At 28.4% G+C, this 23792-nt stretch overlaps 1 protein-coding gene across 1 annotated transcript; it reads right to left on the bottom strand.

The window, feature by feature from the left end:
* Positions 1-16222: 16222 nt before the first annotated feature.
* LOC115033303 lies at positions 16223-17175 on the bottom strand. The gene is made up of 2 exons (XM_029485618.1): positions 16776-17175; positions 16223-16716 (listed from the first exon to the last, which is right to left on the bottom strand). Exons 1-2 carry the CDS (start codon positions 16974-16976, stop codon positions 16612-16614), a joined length of 306 nt encoding a protein of 101 aa, XP_029341478.1. The 5' UTR covers positions 16977-17175; the 3' UTR covers positions 16223-16611.
* Positions 17176-23792: the final 6617 nt, after the last annotated feature.

Below are 23792 nucleotides of genomic sequence, written 5' to 3' on the forward strand. Positions count from 1 at the left end.
AAAAAAAAAAAAATTAACAGTAGAATCTACGTTTTACGACACATCAAGATATTTAATCAGAAGTATTTTACGCCAAATGTAGAAGAATATGCATTTGCATAAAAATCCGGGCCCTAATCATAACATATAACTTTTTAATTATGGTCCGGACTCCGGAGTATTAATAATTAGTAATTATTATTATAGGTATTACATTATAAACTATAATTATAATATCTTGAGTATCTACAAGAAAATCGGAAATATACACTAGATAGCGACAAAAGACACAGTACTTTTGATAAGAACATTTGACGGTCTTCTTATCATGGTCCCGTTCGGCAACCAGTATATCTTTAATCGTGCACATCGACTACTGATAAGGTGAAATACGAATTGACTACCAATAGTTAACTAGTGGCCAGTGTAAGTAAGCGCCAGTATTACAATCAATGATAAATAGGTATAAAATTAGTTCTAAATGTTGACATCAAGCGCCAGTAGTTAATTATTAACAGCTATTTCATATAGTCACTTTGTAAATTAATCTGAAAGACGTTTATTATAGGGCGATATGCAACCTGTATATTATCATTAATCGTACGATTAACCAATAACTACATGTTTTCAGAAACAGTTTACCGGAATTTATTATCGTTCACTTAGATCATATCGTCGGCTTGGTGCGAAAACTCATTAACGGCAATTTTATAATTTTTCTAATTATTGCGCCATCTAGTGTAGAATTACATTTTCTTCAATTTATGAAGAGAGGTACCAAGGTAGATTTTCTATTTTTAGACTTATTTTAAAATATTGAAAAATTACTAATGGTAAAATTCCAAGAATCAAAACATAAAAGTCACTAATGGTATAATGAGTTTTATCATTAAACCTATAAAATAAAATATGAAGATCTAAAATTTACCAACGGAGTTTATTTCTTTGTTCGACGGGAAACTGGTTTTCCCATACTTTAATAATAATAGTTAATAATTTATTGTATTATTATTATTTATTATCAAATAACCTAGACGACAAAATTTGTTGTATACTTTGGTTTATCAGTTAAGTAGGAACTGTTGTTTTCAATTTTTTAAACCAACGAGAACTACAGTTTGACTCATTTCATTTAAGATTTAGATGTTAGTTAATAATTGACTGTTCAATAATTAGTACAATGATAAACAGCAGGACATATAGATTACTGGAATGTGCAAAAAAGAAAACTTCAAATGTACAAGATATGAATTGTTACTTAAACTATTATCATTATTTTATAATTACTGGCAATTTACTGCAAATTATAACTTTTATTACCTACCATATTGTAGTTTTAGAATACAATTTGAATAAAATAAAATATGATGAACAAGATTCATCTAGAAAAGTAAGAGCTTGGTTGGACAAAGAATTTAAGGGCATCAAACCAACTACACCAAATCACATTTCACCTTCCAAAGAATTGGATCATGAACATTGTACTACTACAATATTATTAGATTTAGATTCTCATATGTTAATTGGTAAATTATCTACATTAATTAAATATATTTTAATGTTTTTTAATCTAATACTAGTATTATTTAATAATAATCTTATATTATGCTTTGAACTTAAATTCTTAATCTAGATTCTAATAACTTTCCTACTGATATTGATGATGGATTAAGTAAAAATGAAGAAACAAATGCATATTATACAATGGATAGAGTCATACGAATAATTTGTGAAGCCAACATAACTGTAGGACCTCAGTGATATGCACATGCGCGTGGTCTCTCATCATTAATGTTTGGCTGCAGACGTGCTGTTAGATAAACAGACGCGTAAACGCAGATTTCACAGGTCCTATAATTCATATAGTTATGTTGGCTTCAACTCATTTTTATACGCGTAATATGCTATGACTCCATCCATTGTATATGATCTAATATCGTTTATCTACTAAGTACTAAAGGTAATACGTGATGGTGATAAGACCATATACCGGAAAATTGCAAATTGTAAAATTATTATTATACTTTATAGCTGATACAGCCACGCTGTTGCTGGATAGTTGTTCACTGACACTCGGTGTTCTGGTGGACTCCCATGGTGGACTTATCACTCGATGATAAGATACTTTTTTTTTCTAATAGTATTGTTTATCTATGATCTATCTTGTTATTATCATTTATGATCATTATGGGTATTGTTAAATTGAGATAAAATTTCGTTTTGACTGTTGGGTTCGTTAAATTGCCCAGTAGTAATAAATTTAACGAATATTTAAGCATTAATAAGACGCAAATGGATTACTCAAATTAAAATCTGTAAACGTTAAAAGGGTAAAAGAGGAGAATCATTTTGAGAGTGGCAATGATAATAATAATTAATACCTGTAATTTTGTTCCGGGCGTTTTAACAGGTCATGTTCATTCTAGCATGAAAAAAAATGAATCAGGTTGAGGTAATTTATACAAATAATTAAAAAAATCTTTTAAATTAAGATTGATTCAATGTATTTTTAAATTTTTAGATCCACCTTAATAATGACATTATTGACTTTGCTAAGTGTACTTGTGCTGTCAGACAAACTAAATGCAGTCACATGACATCCTTCTTATTGGATGCTCATAAAAATATATCTGTAACCGATAAAGAATGTGCCTGGCGCAAACAAAAATCTACTGACGATGATAGGGTTTCTACAATAGATGAACTTTATCCTGATAAAGCAACTCTGATATTAAGAAAATCAACAGTGATATTAAGCAAATTTGTTTTGAAAAACTTAAGTCCAGCAATCATGTAGTAGGATTTACTTTGTTACTTACTCCAGAACCAAGTAATTCTCTTCAAAATGTTTTGAGCTTACCACCTTTGGAATCGGTACTTTTTTATAAAGAATTTAGAAAAACGGTGGATAAAAAACAATTTTTAAACAACTATTTCAATCTTGATTTCAAAAAAATAGGACAGTCAGAAAATATCAAGTGGTCTTTTTACAGACAGTACAGGATCACTGCAAAGAGTGTTAAAAGAAACAAGTATCCGCCATCTCTTTTCAAAACTCTCATAGGAAGTTATAACCTAGAATCTTATAGGTCCGTACAGTGGGGCAAAAATCATGAGAAGATAGCTCTAAAAGAATTTGAGAAAAAATTAAATATTCATGTTCAGCCCACGGGTATATGGCTTCACACATCAGGTCTCCTAAGAGCTAGTCCTGATGGATTGGCTGTAATAAATGGCAAACAAAACTGCATTGAAATAAAATGTCCTTAACTCCGTAACCAAGTCCTAGAACAATGTTTAATAGAGCACACAGATTATATTTTAAGATTAAATTCCAATGAGAAGATATATGAATTAAATACTGATCATGAATACTTCACACAATTACAAGGACAAATATTTATGACTAAATTTGTTGATTGTATTCTAATTGTATGGACAACTAAAAGTATGGTTGCTATCCAAATCAAAGCAAATGATTACTGGAAGAACAATATTGATATTTTATTAGATTTTTATCATAAACAATATGTACCTCGGTTGCTAAAATAATATAATAATACAGTAGATTCTTAATATGTCGAACGTCGCTATCTCGAATTTTTCGTTATCTCGAACTACTTTGAATTCCCCTTGAAACTTAATAGTGTATTGTTCTCGATAACTCGATATAAAATTAATCGTTTTTCGTTATCTCGAGTTCACAAATAATATTTTTGTTACGGTTAACATAGGAATTGTGCAGTACATTGCATACATTGTGCAGGCAGTGCAGTATAGCGATTGTGATATTCAGTCATTTCAGTATTTTAATAATACAAATTTTAGTCTATTTTAGTCATTTGTATTATTTATTATTCATATACATTATACAACATACATTTATATTAGTTTTTTTATTTTTTAATAAAACTCGATATCTCGAACTTTTTTCTGTTCCCCTTGAGATTCGACATAACGAGAATCTACTGTATTAATTTCATTAAATATTATACCATACATACTACATTAAACAAAAGTTGACAGATGTTTATTAAAAACATTATTATAGATGTGAAAATAATATTACAAATGGTCAATTCACCTTTTTTTTTTTTTTTTTGTTTGGGCACCGATCGACAGGGGCGCACTGTTTGCTTTCGCGACACATTCCTTGCCCCTGTCGACCATCGTTTATTAAAACAAACATACAACTTATATTGGGATGTGGTGGGCAAATCCCCCACTCACGGTCCCTTACAATATTACGTTACTAATTACATACATAACAGGGCTCTACCCCTGTAATTTTGCTCTTCGAGCCACAATACTATTAAATTAACTAATGTATAGCTGCTGCTACTGCTGACTGCACAGCCCTCTCATCCACCTCCTTCCTTGTCATGACAGCTATAATGAACTTGACGACTCGATCCCATTTTTTCTTCGACTGTAGCATGCACTCCACCATCATTTCTGGGGTCAGTTCGCTTCCCAATTCCACTTCCAGGATACGTCTTTCCTGCCACCATCTGTCACATCCGATAAATGTATGTTCGAGTGATCGCAGTACATACACACCGCGTTCTCCCTCTTCTTGAATCGCAGTAGATACTCGTTGAAGCATCCATGCTCCGTCAAAAACTGAGTGATGTGGTAGCTAAGTTGACCCCATCTCCTGTTCTTCCACACATCGATTCGAGGTATTAGCCTGCGTGTCCAACTCCCAGTACCATTCCGGTCCCATTCAGCCTGCCAATTATTCATCGCTTCCCTTTTAGCCTCAGCTAGATCTCTGCCATCTATCCTTGCCTGCTCGATCTCTAATCTTTCAGCTGCGAGTAGATGGATGGGTATTATGCCTGCTACCACCATTATAGCCGCGTACGACACCGTGCAGTAGGCACTTGCAACCCTCAACGCCATCTTTCTCTGCGGGGAAAATAGTTTGTTGCGATTGACCTCGTGCTGTAGTGCGTCATACCAGATCGGTGCCGCATACAGTAGTTGTGAATGAACAACCGTCGTAAGCAATTTCATGGTCAATTCACCTGTATTGAATCTAATAGCTAAATCTTTGTTGACCAAATGTAATCTTAATTTAAGAAAAGTTATAAAAATTTGATCTTTAATTGAAAATCCAACCATTATAGTACTCAAATTCTACAACTCCACATAAGTGAACCATGTCAAACATCTCTTTAGAAATACCAGTTTAAAAAGTAAAAATATCCTCATTTTCACAGATAGAGTGATAGCCGAATTTCTGATGTTTTAACAACTGGTTTTCTAATTCTAAACTTTCAATTTTTCGATTCAAGAAATATATTTCAGCGTCAGCCAGTACATTATTATGATGGGTATTTGATAAATCTGCATCACCATCACAGTTACCATCATTGTCATTGTTCATTTCATTACTCAAAAATATTACGAATGACATACCAAATTTTTGTTTGCTAGTTTCAATAGGGTATTGTCAGTTTTGATATAAAAGTAAATTGACCTATTATCAAACTTTAAGGTAACAATTATCTGTATTCTCTCGTTGGTTTTTTACGATATTTTAATTTTTAAGTGAGTTGTGGGTATGTTAAGTATTAATAGTAATATAATATAATAGTTATTTAATATAAAAGTTTGATGATAGGTCACTCTAATATATATACTGACAATATCCCTATTGAATCAAGAGAATAAAAATTTGCCATCTCATGCGTATGTAAGATGAAGACAAAACATGTGGGCGCAACGTCCTCTTAAATCATAATAAATAGAACATTGTGTATGTGTTCATGAAATTTATAATTACCTGACCTATTAATGGTTGGGTAACATGTTTGAGAGGTATAGTGGAAACTAATGCTATCCTATACAAAACTACCTTTTAATTTTTTCTAGAAACCTAAAACCCATAATATTTTTTTTATTCCAGGCAAAAATGGATGAGCCATTTTCTTTCAATTTATCCTTGAAATGACTATTAGCGGTCGGTGTAAAATCAGCTCTCCTTAAATAAATTGTACTGTTACAAGTTTTGAAGTACACATACCAAGTTAAAATCCATCATTAATTTATAGTTAAATCTAATATCAATACTATCTAAACTATTTATGATTAAATTGTTATGTAATACATTTAGGAACTGTATGAAATAATTTGTAGGTGTATTAACTATTTAACTATTAGGTATTTAATATGCTTATTGTATTGTTACATTACTTTATTTAATACTTACCTAATAACACTTTCAAAAGTACCAAGTTCCTTTTTGTCCGATGGAAATCGAAAAAATGAACATTTGTCCTTCATTGAATTATAGGAGCACAACGGTGCCAACAATGAACCATAATTCTGAAACTTTAATTTTTTTTGATACATTTAAATAAATGTTTTAAAATTATGGGAGAAAAACTATTTTTAACAATAGTATGTTTCAATTGGTCGATTAAGAGCGGTGCTAAAATAACGTATGACAATAGATAGTTGTTCGTGGTGACCTACGTCACTAGTCTCATCAGCAATAATGGCAATTGGTATATGTTGTATATTATGTTTCAGCTCTTGCATTAGTACAATATGAATTAAATAAATTATATCATTTTGAATTCTGATACTTGTATAATATGATGCATTTTTCGGGCCATTTTCAAAATGATTTTGTAACACCATATCATATCTGGACAACAAGTCAACAAATTCTTTGAAGAGTCCTTTTTGAAAACTATGACCAGACTCATTATGTACTCGAAATGGTTTACCACATTTGGCAAGGCACACAGTTACTTCTACAAGGCGCCACATAATTTTTCTATTATTTAAACGCTTATTTTCTAGTTTACTTAATTGCTGTGTGACACTTACGTTAATAACTTCGTCTATAGACTTGGCAGAAAGAAAATTGTTTAGAGCTGTTACACTATTGAAATGTGCTAACGATGTTTGATGAGTTTGTAAACATTGAATCCCTCTATGCCAGCCTTTAAATCCTTTCACTGTAAATGCTGTATCTATTTGACCCTTATTTTTTCATTTCCAGCAAAACATCTGCACGGGAAACAATATGCTACGTCAGTGACTGTACTATATTCAAGCCAACTAAATTTATCATACCAAGATTTTTGAAAGGATCTCAGACTGTTACTTTGTAATGTTCTAGGATATAGTTTCAATACAGAACGACATGGTCCACGGTTAATAATTTCCTTAAATTCTAAGCGATTAGAAGGTAATTTATTTGAAGGGTCGTTAACTTCAGAACTTAAAATTCCATGAGTTTTCAAATAGTTATTCATATTGGTTTCCTGTTCAATGCAATCCTACAAATTAAACATAATTTTACATTTATTAAAAAATTATTAGTTAAACTATTACACAGAAAACCAAAAAACATACTTTAGAAGCAGGACAGTCGACATCTACATTTTCAATCACACTTTTAGTTGATACATTTTGTGGCTCACTAGATTCTGGTAAGGTATGGCTACTACTAGCTGTACTGGTGTCATTTTGAAATGCACTATTCTAAAATAACATAATTTTTAATTAGTATAAATTAAATAAGAAAAAAATCCATGTTTAAATAAAATTTTAATAATTTTAGTATCTATTGATATGTATATTAAATAATTATCATCAATTTAATACTTATTTAATAATAATAAAAAAAAATAGTTGTTTTATATGACATTAAAGATTAAACATCAAAGTTCCAGAGGAAAATATTTTGTATTATAATCTCCAGGGCTCTTATTTTTTGTATGTATGTCCAACATCAAAAAATAAAAATTTTAAATATTAATTCCCAACTAAATCATTTTACTTGAGATTATTTACTATTTAACCTATGGGTATTAGCCTAATACCTAATACTATTAGGTAAATTGTTGAAATATTTATTTTGTAATTTATATATTTTTGAAAAAATATAATTTATAAAAAGTTAATTGCGGTACAACCCATACCGTGTAAAAAACTTCATAACTTTTGGTTAAGTATTGCGGGTATTAGAGCAAATCAGCAGTTTTCCTAGACGGCGGCGCGTGATTTTACTGATTCGATTATGTGAATAAATTACTGATTTGTTTTATAGCTACATGAGTTTTCAAGGTAGGCACTTGAAATTTCAAAGGTATTTAATTACGGTACAACCCATACCGTGTAAACGATTTATGATAGATTAAATTGGAATTTATTATAATAGGTACCTGTTATAGGTTAATTTTTTTTTAATACCATACCCACATAGCAATTAAATGTGTTAAACATATTTTTACAACATTCACTAAAAACATGAAAATATTGCCTTTGAATATTTTTTAAATGTTTTTTAATAATGTTGCATAGGTGCTTTTTTATAAAATGAATGTGGCTATATGATTTGTCATCTGATAATTATATTGGGTTAGAACCTGTCTTACATGTTAATAGTTAGTATACTATACTTTATAACATATGCATACAATTATACTACTTTACTTATATTAATAGAAACATATTATTGTTATAGAAAGAGTAATGCATGTTTCAAATTCAAAATACATGAACATACAATATACTACATTGTTAATACTTTTTACTCGTCTTTTATTAGTTAAATTTGTTTATATAAATAATTCAAACAAAAAATACATTTTAAAACATAAACATAATTTATAGATGATCATAATATATATTTTAATAATATGCACACATATAATATAATATATATATAAATTACTTTTCAATTAAAACAATATAAAAAACTTATAAGCTATTATAATATTGACGACTATATTATGCTCAAATAAAAAGTATGTTCTAAAACAATATAATTGTATAAATAAAACCAAAAAATAAATGATTACAATATTTTCTTTCTTTTAAAAGAAATTAAAGTGTATTACTGGGTATATTTGTATATTTCTTTTTTAAACGATTGCTTTCTTGCGCCATCTACTTTCTAATTGACAATGCGATGTCTATATCCGGTACTTTTTCAAATTTTGATCATGGATGAATTGCTTCTATAGGAATTAAATAGATTTAAAATTTAAAATACCTCTTTTATAATGAATGGTAAGTATACGCGGTTCTTACCAAAAATAATTTTACAAGAACTGAGAGATGACAATTTGTTTTTTCCTTTATGTCCAACATAAGAATAATATTTAATGATATAATATCATTGTATAAGAAAACGACTCTGAGAGGAGACGGTATGTCAGTATAGGTATAAGACATAATATTATAATAATTATAATAGTCTATGGTATTAAAAAAAAATTGGATATGATAGGTACCTATAATAAATTCCAAATTAATCATATCACAATATCTATTAGGTACCTACTTATAACGCGTTATACATGATACATTAACAACAAACCGTGATGCTATCATAGATATTATATAACAGTATACTTTAGAAGTTTCAAGTATACCCAAGAATAATATTATACAATCACAACAAAATAACTAAAATAGTTATTCTAGGTTTTTGAATATGTAATTTCGTCCAAATTTGAACTTAAAATGACTACAAAATAAACTGTGTAAATATATTTTTTAGATTTTTTGGTAACAGAATGAATTACTTATAGGTTGAATCTTGTTTTAAATTTTCAATTGTTAGATACAAAAGTTGAACATTTTATACATTTTTAACAACAAAATAATTAGGTATTCAAATTAAAATTTGATAAATGTTGTCAAAATTTGATCTTTAAATGATAACAAAAAAAAATTGTGCCTGTGTATTTTTAATATTTTTCAACTGCTATTGTAACTGAAGAAAAATTTTTACGAATTCTTAATGTTTCTTAAAACTCAAATACCTATACAAAATACCTATAAAACCCCGGATTAAGGGGGGGGGGGCAACGGGAGCATGGTCCCGGGGTCCATTGATTTTGGGGGCCCATATTTATCCTCAAAAATATATTTTTTTTAACTAAGTCTTAAAAAAAAATTATGCAAGTAGGTGGGTATAAAATTGTTCTCAATTTATATCACGAAAAATTACTATAAATAATGAACTATGTTTGCCAACAATTTAGGTATATCAGTTAAAAGTATTAATGCATATGATACTAAAACTTAGAGGACCATAGTGAATAATCTAGTGAACCAAAATTGATCGTTTTACTGTCAAAATGTTCAGAAAAAAAGCTTTACCAAATCCATAAAACAATACGGTGGGTACAATAAAATTTGAAAAAAGCTGGGTAAGTGGATGTCGTTATGCTGTACAGTAGGTTATAAGTGGGTCACTGTATAATGGATGGTATTAAATTTGAAGTCAATGATATTATATCATAGCAATAAAAGTATAGGAAAACGATTCTAAGCGGAGACGGTATGTCAGTCTAGGACATATTACCTATACACTTATATCTATGGTATTAAAAAAAAATTGACCTATAATATCCACTATAATATACAAAGGAATATCACAATATCCATTAGGTACTTATAATGCGTTATACATCAACAACAAACCGTGATACTATCATAGATGTATAATACTATAATAGTATACTTTAGAAGTTTCAAGTACCCACGAATAATATTATACCTACAATCACAACAAAACAACTAAAATAGTTATTCTATTTTTTTCAATATGTAATTTCGTACAAATTTGAACTTAAAATGACTATAAAAATAAACTGTGTGAATGTATTTTTTAGATTTTTTGGTAACAGAATTAACTATTTACGTGGAATCTTGTTTTAAAGTTTCAAGCCTTAGATATAAAAGCTGAACATTTTATGAATTTTTAACTACAAAATAATTATTCAATTTTAAATTTGATAAATTTTGTCAAAATTTGATCTTTAAATACCTATAAAAAAAAATTGTGCCTACGTATTTTTAATATTTTTCAACTGCTATTGTAACAATATATCAGGAGCCTTGTATTAGTAAATGAACTGTTATTAATTAGTAAGTGAACAGGACTTCCGTTGGAGGTACAGAATATATCCTAAGACTTCTATGGGATGGTAGTAAGGTATAAGTTATAGGTAACTAATACTTTAGTGTAGCATACTTAACTTCTATTGTTCACCTAATATCTATATCATAGGGATTAAGGACGTATAACCATGTACACATAAAAGTAATTGTCACGGAATGGTCAACTGCCTATCCTCCCGTGTGCGAATTGATGAATAATATACTGATATAGGTACTCGTATATAACCTATATAAATAGTGTAATTCATACACGAATGCGTTACCTACCTATTATGTCTCTAAAAATTCAACAGTTATACCAATTGATCTAGTTATAGGCAGGTATTTGATAAACTTTGTAGCCTTGTAGCCTGTAGGTAAGATAAATAAAGTTTGTGATAGCCTATGATTGCATCAATATGATCAACGTTCGTCAAATTCCGCTAAATGGCATCGAAGTTATTCGTATACAGACTTTCAAAGAAAAATATTAATATAAATAGATTGCCTTAAAAAATAAATTCATTCATACCAACTCACTGCTAACATTAATTTAAACATATAGATAGAAGGTGTTTTTATAATATTGAGGTCCTATGTAGTATCTAATCTGTACTCTCAAAAGTTAGACTTTATAGTAGGTACCTATTAAAAAAAAAACATCTTTTTTTTATCTTGATAAAAATGTATTTATCTTTAATCTTTATATAGATAATTTTTCATTATATTATCTTCATCTTTATCTATATATAACAAAGTACTTATATAGTCCCAACACTGAATTTATAATACGAGAACAATCGTTTCCTATAATTACGGAAAACATACGATATAGTAATATGTAAATATAATGTACTTATAACAAACAAACTTTAGAATGTCAGCGAGTCAAGAAAACATGTTGCATGCGCTTCAGGAAAAGTTAAACGTTATTAAAATCGAATATAATGGTTTAAGCCTTGGTTTCCTACAATCACGCGTCCGTGAATGCGTGGTGCGCGATGCGCGTATGCGTGACCGCACAAAATATGAAGTATGAAAAACAATAATAGTGTTTTCTAACAATTCACGCGCGTGAATTTTGACGCACGGGATTGATGATTCACGCGCGTGAATCACGTCCCGGTAGCCTGCAAGGCAAAATTTGCGTGACACGCACTGGATGAAAAAAGAAAATTACAAGAGCACATTAAAAAAAATAAGGGTGAAGATTTCAAAAAAGTTTTTGATCCCTACAGTCCATGGTTGATCATTATTTATGTATATATATATTAGGTGTTTGTGTCTAGAAATAATGATACATAGACAAGGAGAACAGTTAAGGATCCCAGCCAGAAAAAGTTTAAAAAAATCCTGTATCTACATACTTGGTGATACTAGGGTACCATGAAAATTTCAAGTATCTAGCTATCATAGTTTAGGCTCTACGTTTATCAGTCAGCCGTGTATATAAGTCACGGTTTAAGATAGGAAGGTTGCGTAACGAAACGAGAAAAAGTGTGTTGTGAATGTTCTTACCAAATACCTAAGATCATAGAGCGCTCCCGGTGGATTTATATATTAACCAAATGGCAAATAATTATATCATGTTAAAAACATAGCCCATAGGTAACAATATTAATATATTTTTTAATATATTTTTAAAAATGAGAGTTATTAGTAATTAGGTATTACAATATTACCATTGTTCTATGATATTACCTAAGATAATCTAAACTCTAAAGCCGTGGTTGTTACTGTGTTATTAGTTAATAATTATTAATTATTACTTATTTTTTGTTATTCACTAATAAATTTCAATATTAATTATACAAAAAACAAAATGTTCTTAAAAGAAACTCTTTATTAAGTAATTTAAAATATAAAACAACTATGTGGGTACTAATTTAGATAACTTTTTTTTTGCTTTATTTATTTGCTTTGATTCAATATTTTTCATATAAGAATACTGCCTCATTCTCATTACAATATACATTGTGTATATTTCTGTTAATATTTCACTTTTGTGAACTGAACATTCCCATTTGAGTATAACATTATCATTAGCTAATAAATCTTCATAAGTGTCTTCAAAAACATTGAGTGAGTCAGCATGTTTTTCAATTGACGTTTCAAACATTTTTTTTATTGTGTATAGATGATGATTTGGGTGGGACAAAAAGCCTCTGGTTTTCATGTTAACCAAATCAGCATCTGGATGAGATCCTTGACCATATTCAGATTTTAAACAGGTTAAACAAAGCTCACATTTGATTTTTTTCACTAACCGCTTTGTTATATATCTATTAACAAATTTAAAACATCATTATCTTCAATAGTAAAATAATCATTACTATTATTTTTAATTTACCCTGATAAAAAGTAAACTATACAATCAAAAATTGTAGAATTTGAACTTGCATAATTATGATCCTTAAAGATATCATCAAAGTCCCAGTGACCTTGCTCGACTATTGAATCCATTTTTTCTTTAAGTTTATTAATTTTTGTTTGTCGTTCTGAACTTTCATTTTGGTCGTTAATAAAATTTTTTAAATCATTTAGAGAAATCATTGGGACATTGTCTAAGAACACATTTCAATTAACTATTAACCATCAGAAGTATAAATACCAATTACCTTCCAAGATGGTACAATTTCCTGACTTGGGTGGTTTGATTACTGAATAAGCTGATAACATTCTATAGAGTTGCAAAAAAGTTGGAGTTGACGGATGGTCATTTGGTCCTGAAATCTGTCTTATGATACCAAAAAATTTCTGCAAAAAATATCATCAATTACAATAAGATTAATGATGTACAAATTTTTGATAAATTTACTTCAACACAATCCTGGTTAAATTTTGAAGTTAGAACATAATCAAAACCACAAGTATGCAATAAATTAATTAAATCTAAAGTAGATTTAATTGTTACTCTAAGACCTTCTGCAGTATTTTTTGTTAAAAAGTTGTCCTCTGTTATTAATTTGTTCAATACATTTGTTTCCCAGTCATTCAACCAAATTAATGTATTCTCTAAAACCTTCAAAACATAAATCAACCTGTTCAGTTATGATAGTTATTTAAGTTTTTAATAAATAAAAAAAAGTACTTTCCAATAGTTTTTCTTTCAGAACACAAATTTCTATAACATGTATTCTAACATAACACAAAAACGCATGCTCATGCAACACATATATTAAAACCTCTATATATTTGCTATTTTTTTTTATTCCTTCCCCAGGAAATCTTCTATTCAAAGCATCAAAGAGGTCATTCATTATTGAAGTGAACTTAATGGTTTCTTCACAGTTTTCAAAGTCACTAACTAGTTTTCTCTTAAAAAATTCTATCCCAGTAACCATAGAATTACTAAACACCTAAGGAAATACATATATTATTACAATTTAATTGTTGTCCAAAAAGTTTTAAACTAAAGATTTTTAAAGTCTTACTTGTGTGGCATATTTCACCTTCATTTTAGATAAATTGTTTAGGTCAAAGTGATTTTTAGTTAATTTTGGACATACTTTAGTTAGTGACTTTGAATCTTGAAGAAAAACATTTTCATAAATATTCCACTTAATTGGAGACTTAGAGGGATGAATCTAAAACATATTTAATTCAAAAGTAAAGAGTAAAAAGTATAGATTAATTTATTATTTATATACTTAGGTATATATTTTTACCTGTAAGGATTTTTTTGTGATTAACCTATTCCTAATAGTCTTCAATAAATGAGGAGCATCCGAAAAAACAAATACCTTACGGTTTCCATCATAAGGATTATCAAAATAATTTTTCATATTATCCATTTTTCCAGATATGCCTAAAATACTCCACATAGAACGGTTAGTCGTTGCACCATCACTTGTAATTCCTTCTACTCTAACACCAGCATTTTCTAGCAATAATATTAATTTTACAATAATTTTTGCTAAATCAATTCCTATGAAAAAAAAAAAAATATATATTGTAAATATTATATAATTTAAATTTATATTTGTAATACCTTTTACGGGTCCTTTTGATGCAAAAACAGCAATTGGCTGATGAAAACTATCAGCCAAACCTTGTATCATCAATACAAGTGCATGGTTAGCTTTCTCTGGTGTCCTTGTTTCAAAACCTTCGCCAAAATCTGCAAGACCCGAGTAAGATAATGATCTGGTGTTAACATTTATACTTTCCCTAAGGAAAATTTCATCAAACACCAGAATTACTTTCCTTTGATAATCGGTTTTACATTCAAACTTTTTTTTAAGGAGTTTAAAAAAATCACTGTCAAATCCACAACCAATTTTAACAGCCAATAAATATTTACGTAAAGTTGTGACACATGGAAGAGGTAAAATATTTTGTTCTCTTAAATAATTATAACCACTAGGTGACCTATATTTTAAATATTAATAATAATATAAATTATAAAACAAAAATCAATAAGTATGGAAGCTAATTAATTTTTACTTACCTAATTTGAAATAATAAACATAATATTACCCAATTTTCATTATATCTCCTATTTTTTGAATTCTTCACTTTGGCTGCAGAAAATATTTCTTTAACCAGTTCTGATTGGCCTTTAGTAATTCCGGAACGTTCCAACAGTTTATCAAGGTTGCAATTATCAATATTCATCATTTTAATTTTAATTTTATTTAATTGACTTTTTTAAATTCATAATTTTGTTATTTGCTCGGTATAATTTCTTTTGTACAACAGTTTTAGATTTTGTAAGTCTTTTTACCAATCTTTGTTTCTTAGGAGTTAAACAAATTCTTGTATTTTGTCCTTTACCAATCCTAGTTTGTTTCTTCCTCATGGAATATACCAACCTTTTACACCATATGCATACAGTACTAGAATAAAAATCATCATAAATAATTTTGACAAAAATAAATTGATTTTAATTTATCGAGAATTATTTCAAATGTTCAATTTACTCATCATAAGCGTTTAGTACAATGTTGCATTTTCTATGTCGCAACTGGCCATTGAATTCAATACACTGAGGACCAAATAAACTCTTACTGTCAGTTAACTTTGTTAAAGAAACAGCTGAACTACATAATTTAATTTCATCAATAATTTTTAAAAGTATTTCTACTTGTTCAATACAATTGATGTATTTAATATTACTCTGTAAGCCAATTTCAGATGGTTCAATTTTTTTACCATTTATATGTATTATTATTTCATCGTCTAGTTAGTAATAAATTAAATAAACACTTATAAGTTATAACTATCATAAATTATATTAAATATTAGTATTATACCTTTAGTTATAATGATTCTCCTTTCAACATACTCTACATAATCCAAACTAAAACTATTTAATTTATGAAAAGTTATGTACATATCGTTATCTGATGCAATGCATTTATCCATAAACCAATGATTAGGTAATTTGAAATTATTCTGGTTTATTAACAAATAATTGTATGTTGAATTTTGTTCAATTTCAAAATCAACCTGGTAAGTATAAAAAGGTAACTTATAACAGAAATACTGATTTTGTGTTTTTATTATAACTTACCTTTCTCTTTTTATTTGGGGATGTTTGGATAAAAATAGGTGATTTGCATTTAGGTTTTATCTGAGAATCACTCAAGAGTTGTGTTGGATCCGGTTGAAATGGAAACAATTTATTCTCAGATTCAAAAGTCTATTTAATATTAATTTAATAAGTATTGTTAAAGTTAATAATCAAAATTATATCAATTTTATTATTAATTTTCAAACCTCTACATTTTTATTTTGATCATTTGAAACTTTTCTTTCACAATTTAACATTAACTTCGGTACAGCCCCTTCTACTAATCTCGGAATTTTCAAACATATCTAAGAAATAAATATTAATTTTATAGTAGGTAAACTTACCATTTTTATATTAAATTTACCGTGTATTTATTTAATCCTTCACCAGACTCCCAAGTACTTTTAATATCATAAGTTTCAAAATGTTTAGCGCAGACACGATGGCTCTTTTTTAAAACCATTCCCAGAGCTTTTTCCCATTTTTCTTTTTCTCCCTCATTTTTGGGAACACTAAATGTAGTTTTGGATGCATCATGAGGTGCATGTACACAACAGATATACATGTTAACAAAATTTCAAAATAATGTCAGTAATACATAAGAGTACACAAATCATTAAAACAACATATCAGTATTTATAGCTCAGTTAATACCACGACTATCTATAAGTAGTCCATAGGCGCAAATAGCGTTTGAGATTTGGAGGGGCTAATAGGACCTTATTTTGATAATATTGAATAAGCTTAAAGCAAAATGTAGGAAATGTTTGGGAGGGCTATGGACATTTTTGGGGGCTTAGCCCCTAAAGCCCCCTCCCCCTATTTGTGCCTATGATAAGTACCTACATTGATATTATGAATTATGAATTATGGAAATTATTTTCTTTTTGGCGGCATCTTTTGAATATCAAATAATTATAAAATAATATATTTATATAAAATATTCAAATATAGATAGTATAAAACCTATGATAAAATTATAAGGTTTTATAAATGAACTGATAGATGGCGCTGCAGAATTTTAGGTAAAATCAGCTGATTTCGTAAGAACATTTGTGCTACATAAACGTCTTGCCGTAAGTAATACACCGTACTGCAACCATACTATCTTAAACCGTGATATAAGTTAATAATATAACAGTTTAAAAATTCAGAAACTTGTTCAACCGTCCAACTATTTTTGTTTAACATAATGCGAAAATATCATCAGGTAGCTCGGTAACTCTTGATTTTAATATTATCTGCGTAAGGGTAAATCAATTATAAATCAATGGCCACTCGAAACAAAAATGGTATTATTGAACTCTTAAACAAGTCTATTAATACATTTTATTCCGATATGAAATATAATATATAATAAGTATAATTATATTTATAGTATAATTATAGTCAAATATGCAATGGTGTACCAATTGTTCAAGCAATGGTTTCAAATAATTTTAAAAATAAACGATTTTACGTTTATAAATAATAAACTAACTAGTGAACACAAAATAATATACACTATTACAAAATAAAATAAAATATGTGAATACAAGACATTGTGATTTGTGAAGTCAAACGAAGAGGTTACGTCGTCTCTAATCCAATTCCGATATTCAATTACCTATGTAAGTCTCTATATTTAATTAGTTTAATATTTTATAATATTAGCTAAGTAATTTATATTTTACAATTTTACATGCTATTCACTAATTATGCTGTTGTATGAGTCTAATTTTCACATGTCATGCGTGTGTAAGACGGAGATAATTAAATATAATATACATATTTAATATTATTTTATATTTATGATTAATTAATACATATTATATACTTAAAATATTATTGTCAATTACACTTTCTCATATATTTGTTATATTATATAGTTTTTATTCATCATGGAATCAAAATTATTCACTCCAGAAAATGATGAACACTTAATAGCACTTATTCGTGATCACCCTGTGTTATACAAGTTAAGTGACAAGAACTATAGAGACAATAATATAAAGGAAAATGTTTGGAAAGAAATTTCATTTAGCATCGGAAAAAGTGGTAAAAAAAAACAACAAAACAATTAGACATTAGTAGTTAGAAATAAAATAATGTTGAGTACCTACTGAATATTTAAGTTTATTATTAGGTACATTTTTAAATTATTAAATTTTTTTACAAATTGTACATGAAATGTTCTTAACTTGTCCTGGTAACTTGTTTTTCCTGCCAACTAACTGATCCAGGTCCACTATTAAAATAATTTTTGAATGATTCACGTATACGAAAAGCTTCATGTGACGAATTTCCTCCTATGGTATTAAAAGGCATGATGTTTTTCGGAAGTTCCATATTTCCATCATTTTCAGTAGAATAATTAGTCGAATAATCTGTTCGCTCATCTCGTAATAAGTTATGAATAATACAAGCCGTAATCACCAAATTATCAATTGTTTCCGGTAGAATATTGATTGGAGTGAAAAATACTCTGAACGACTGACACAGAATTCCAAAAGTGTTTTCAGTAGTTCTTCGAGCTCAACTTAGTCGGTAGTTAAAAATTGCTTTTGTTACATGTGTATTTGACTGTTCTCGAGGATACGGTCTCATCATAGTATTTGTTAATTTAAATGCTTCGTCCCCTACGAAAACATGAGGTAAAACTATATTATCTGTATGTGGTAAACACTTAAGCTCTGGAAATGGAAATTCCCCGGATAAAATTAATTTTCCCAAATTTGATTTAGGAAAGATACCAGCGTCGCATTCTTTTCCGTAGGACCCTATGTCCACGAATAAAAACTTATAATTTGCATCAACTAACGCCAATAGTACAATGGAAAAAAAAGATTTGTAATTAAAGTACATTGAGCCAGAGTCAGCGGGACAAACAATACGAATATGTTTTCCATCTATCGCACCGCAGCAGTTCGGAAAATTCCATGTTTTATAAAACTCTGCGGAAACATTGCTTAAAATATTTTCAGTTGGTTGTGGAATTGCTATAATTTTCAATTTTGCACAAATTGCTGTTAGGACTTCTCGTATTATTATCCTTATCCAACTATGCGAAATTCTAAATTGAAACGCTAAGGACCTGTAACTTTCTCATGTAGCCAAAAATCTGTAAACAAAATAATATATATTTTTAACGAATGATTGCAAGACACGCTGGAGAACTATTAGGGACTCATACAAAAAAACTTTAAAAAAAATGAAAATGGGAACTGGTTCAGCTGCAAAAAAAAATCAAAATACAATGATGATGCATTAAGTTTTTTGAACGAACAAGAAGAGAGAAGGTAAACTATATATTCTCAATATTTTTTATAAGCGTTTAAACATAGAATTTTTACTAAAGTGTACACCATATGTAATTTTTTTCATTGTTATTTTTAATAATTTTTTATACTTCAAAATAATTTTTTTTGAAAATTTTAATACAGTGGAATTTGCAAATCTGGTTTTTAGAAAAATGTTGAATGTAAAAACATTTATCTAAGTCAAGTAGTTTATTTTTATGGTTTTTAAACATATCAACATTTTTTGTTGTAAGACTCATTAATTTGAAAAGTAATAACTTTTTAAAAAAATATTTAGATTTTAAAAAGTACCTACCTACCTAATTAAAAATTTAAAATTCTCATAAAATATTTTTAAAAGTTTTACTTTTTGAATTTAAAATGTTTTTGCGATTGGATTAAGTTGACTTAACTTAAATTAATGAGATTTCCAAAAATTTTAAAAAATCAACTACGATTTAAATAAATGTTTTTACAATCAACATTTTTCTAAAAATCAGATTTTCAAATTAGCTTTTAAATAATATAAACAACATCACTTTAACACTTTACTACCAACACAAGCTCTGCTTAAAGGTAGTAGATATATAAAATGTTTTGTTAAAAAAAAAATATTGACTAGAACAAATCACTTATTTCATTTTCGTGTCTTCTTGTTACATCCTGTGTTTTGTATAGGCACTATTGTTTAATGTATACCAGTCTTGTAACGTATTCTAATAAATGTACTTATTCAAATTCTTTTTTTTGTTCGAATACTATTTTAAATACTTTTTGAAAAATCTATTGGAATACTTATTCTGAATAATTTTTTTGAACTCGAAAAATAATTTATATTTGTTAAAAAACAAATGTTTCTATTAAAAATTTGGCACATTGTAAGTCATAAACAATAGTTGTTATCTTTGAATGAAATATGATTCATCCAAAACTGATAAATATTAGCAATATTATAAAAAAAAATTTGAATATTTCATCGAGTATTCGAATAGGTATGTATTCAGAATCTCCATAGATTATTTACACAAGTATGCTAGGCTGACACAACTGCAACGTCCTCCACTCAGAAATGTTTTTCGTATACAATGATTTATCATTGAATTCAAATATAACATAAATTACAATGAGATGCTCGAGTCTCAACAAATACCATCAACAGAGCGGTACCTACCCACTTGTCCACGGACCACCTTTTAATTTATTAGGTTGATACTGAAGAAATTGGTTTAAATAAAATTTTACTTTAATTTATCAAACATCAATATAATATTTAATTTTTTGTTTGTATCAAATGTTCTATACCTAATATATAATAATGTGCCTACATTATAATATATTGTTGAATAATATAAAATTATAATATATCATTATGACATTATTTAGTTCCATTAATAAATACAACAAATTCAAGTTTAATACTATTGATTTAATATCAATCTATTAATTATGATAATCTTCAATGATATCATAATATTCATATATAATGCATTGCATTGTATTTATTTTGATACAGAAACTATATTTTTTACAGATAATTAATTATTTAAAATTCTTAACTTGGAATGTTGTTTAGTTGTTGATGATATTAATTTAATTAGACTGTTCATTACTTTGCACACATGTATGAAAAATTTTGGTTACAAACATTAGGCGAATAATGTATAAATAGCGTTCTTTGCACGGATGACTGTCGAATGAGGGTATTACATCTGATAAAGACATCGACTGCATTAAGAGGACGCTACACATAAGTGAAATTTATAGAACGGCCGAGAGAACGCGCTGTTAAGTGTTTTCGCGATCCGCAAGCACGCGACGTTTTAACCACGCCCACTAGGTACTTTTAGGCGGCGGCTGGCAGACGATTTTGCTTATTCGAGAGCGATGTTTATTATTGTCTATTGACTGAACCTCCGTCTATGGCAGATCGCGTACAATTCATATGCGTTTTAATGCCGTCGTAATGTTAAATAATATCCGCGCGTAGGTATCTATGCAATTTGTATTTATTGCATTATTAGATACTATTACTTAATAAAGCCCCGTTCACACGATCAAATAATTTGTCAAATATTTTACGTTTGTCAAACTCCAAATATTTTAGAACCATTTCTAAAATATTTGAAGTTTGACATACATCAAATATTTGACAAGTTATTTGATCGTGTGAACGGGGCTTAAAAAAAGGTATATAATATAGTAATTAATACTTATTTAATTTATAACAACAACCTAAACTAATATTACCTAAATAAATAAATAATATGTATTCCGTATTTCCGTATATTTTACGTTATAATTTTGTATGACGTGTTCCTGTTACCACATAAACTTTTTATATCAGTGGCGTATTTAGGAATTTTTATAGGGGGGGGGGGGGATGAAATATATAATAATAGGTACACTCAATAAATACGAATATAATATACAATGTTAAAATCCTCTAACTTGTTGAGTTTAGTGTGGATCAAGGTGAAATAAGAATTAACACAAATTGTATAGTACCTAATAGCATTTATTATAAATTCATACTAACGACAATCCCGTGTTTAATACGATAAACAAAAAAAAATAGTTATAATACAAAATCCTGTTTTCTATTTTTTTGGATGCTCAGTTCATCGATAAGCTTATCTGGCATGATTATTGTATTGACCGGTGACATGCAAATAAAGCCAATACATTAAGAGGACTTTCTACCTGGTATTTATCTTATTTAATGTCATAATCCTTTTATACCTACGATTTACGAATTGCAAAGATAGGATTCACGCGTGCATCCAAAAATATATTTTATAATTAATAAATAATATTATAATGTGTAGTAGTTGTAGAGGGTTATTATTCGAAATTTATGTTTCATAATATAATATAATAATATAATTTAACATTTTTAGGTATTCAGGTAACTTATAGGTTTAATTAATTATTTATTTTTAACGAATAACGTTTTGATTTATTTTTTTCTCCCTGAGCTTTTATATGGAGTGGTTCTCGTATATCTGCTATTTGTAACCGCCTTCCGTACAATGGGTCAACTATTTCTGGCAAAATACATTCCAAATAAAACCTAAAAAACACACATCAATATAATAGGTGTCAATCGATAGAAAATTAACACTTTAAACCATCTTATATAATTCTTATGTTTTAAGTTTATTAACCATTTTAGTTTCCCAAAATTGACAATCATAAATAATTTTTTCTATATGTGTCCAGTTGTTTGTATGAACGACAAAAAAACAAATATTCCTCCCGATTATCCGTAACTGACCAATTATTTGATATAAGTACGGATGCTCTTTTTTAAATTTAATGGTTCCGTCTTTATTTATAATACAGTATTGCAACTGCAGGTGTAACAAATATGTAAAAAATATGTTATAATTTATAACTAATAAAAATAAAAATGTATTTAAAATATAATTATTTTCATAACATTTATTACTTACAAGATTACTTTCAATTGTTTCTTTTGCATTATTTGTGTCTCTCGCCGTATACGGACATTTAATTTCAACAATCGCGTTGTCATCAATTAATCCGTCTAAAAATGTTCAAAATTGTATTTAAAATAATAGTTCCTTATAAAAGGAATACCTATGTCTACTTGGCCACAGAATTCTCTGGGTATATAAATTTTAATACAATGTAATATAAAATAATGTATTTTACCTGGACTTGCAGCTAGATATGGGTATTCATTGTCCGTAAAAAGCCCACATAATTTTACGGTCATTCTTGTCAAGTCCTGAAACCGTGTTCTCGCCAAAGATTCATTTTCAACGCCGTGTGTCATTTCTTTACTTGTTATCGATGACTTGTATAACATGTTATGAACTTTGACCTTGCAGCTTGTGTTTATTCTCATTCTGCATACATCGCCAAATTTTTAAGCTGTAAGTCTCTTATTTCGCTCACTAAACCATTTTTGACTGTGGTTGGGTACTCTCGTCAAATATTCTAGTTGGTCTTTGTCTACTTTATATAATTTTTCGAGAAATATATCTTTTTTTTTTATTAGTTCTTCATCATCTATTACATAAAGCAATGGCTCGGCTAACCCATAATTCTTGTCAGCAGCACTCGACGAAAATTTCGTT

The sequence above is a fragment of the Acyrthosiphon pisum genome, chromosome X (assembly GCF_005508785.2).
Source record: "Acyrthosiphon pisum isolate AL4f chromosome X, pea_aphid_22Mar2018_4r6ur, whole genome shotgun sequence".
In the NCBI taxonomy this organism is placed as follows: domain Eukaryota; kingdom Metazoa; phylum Arthropoda; class Insecta; order Hemiptera; family Aphididae; genus Acyrthosiphon; species Acyrthosiphon pisum.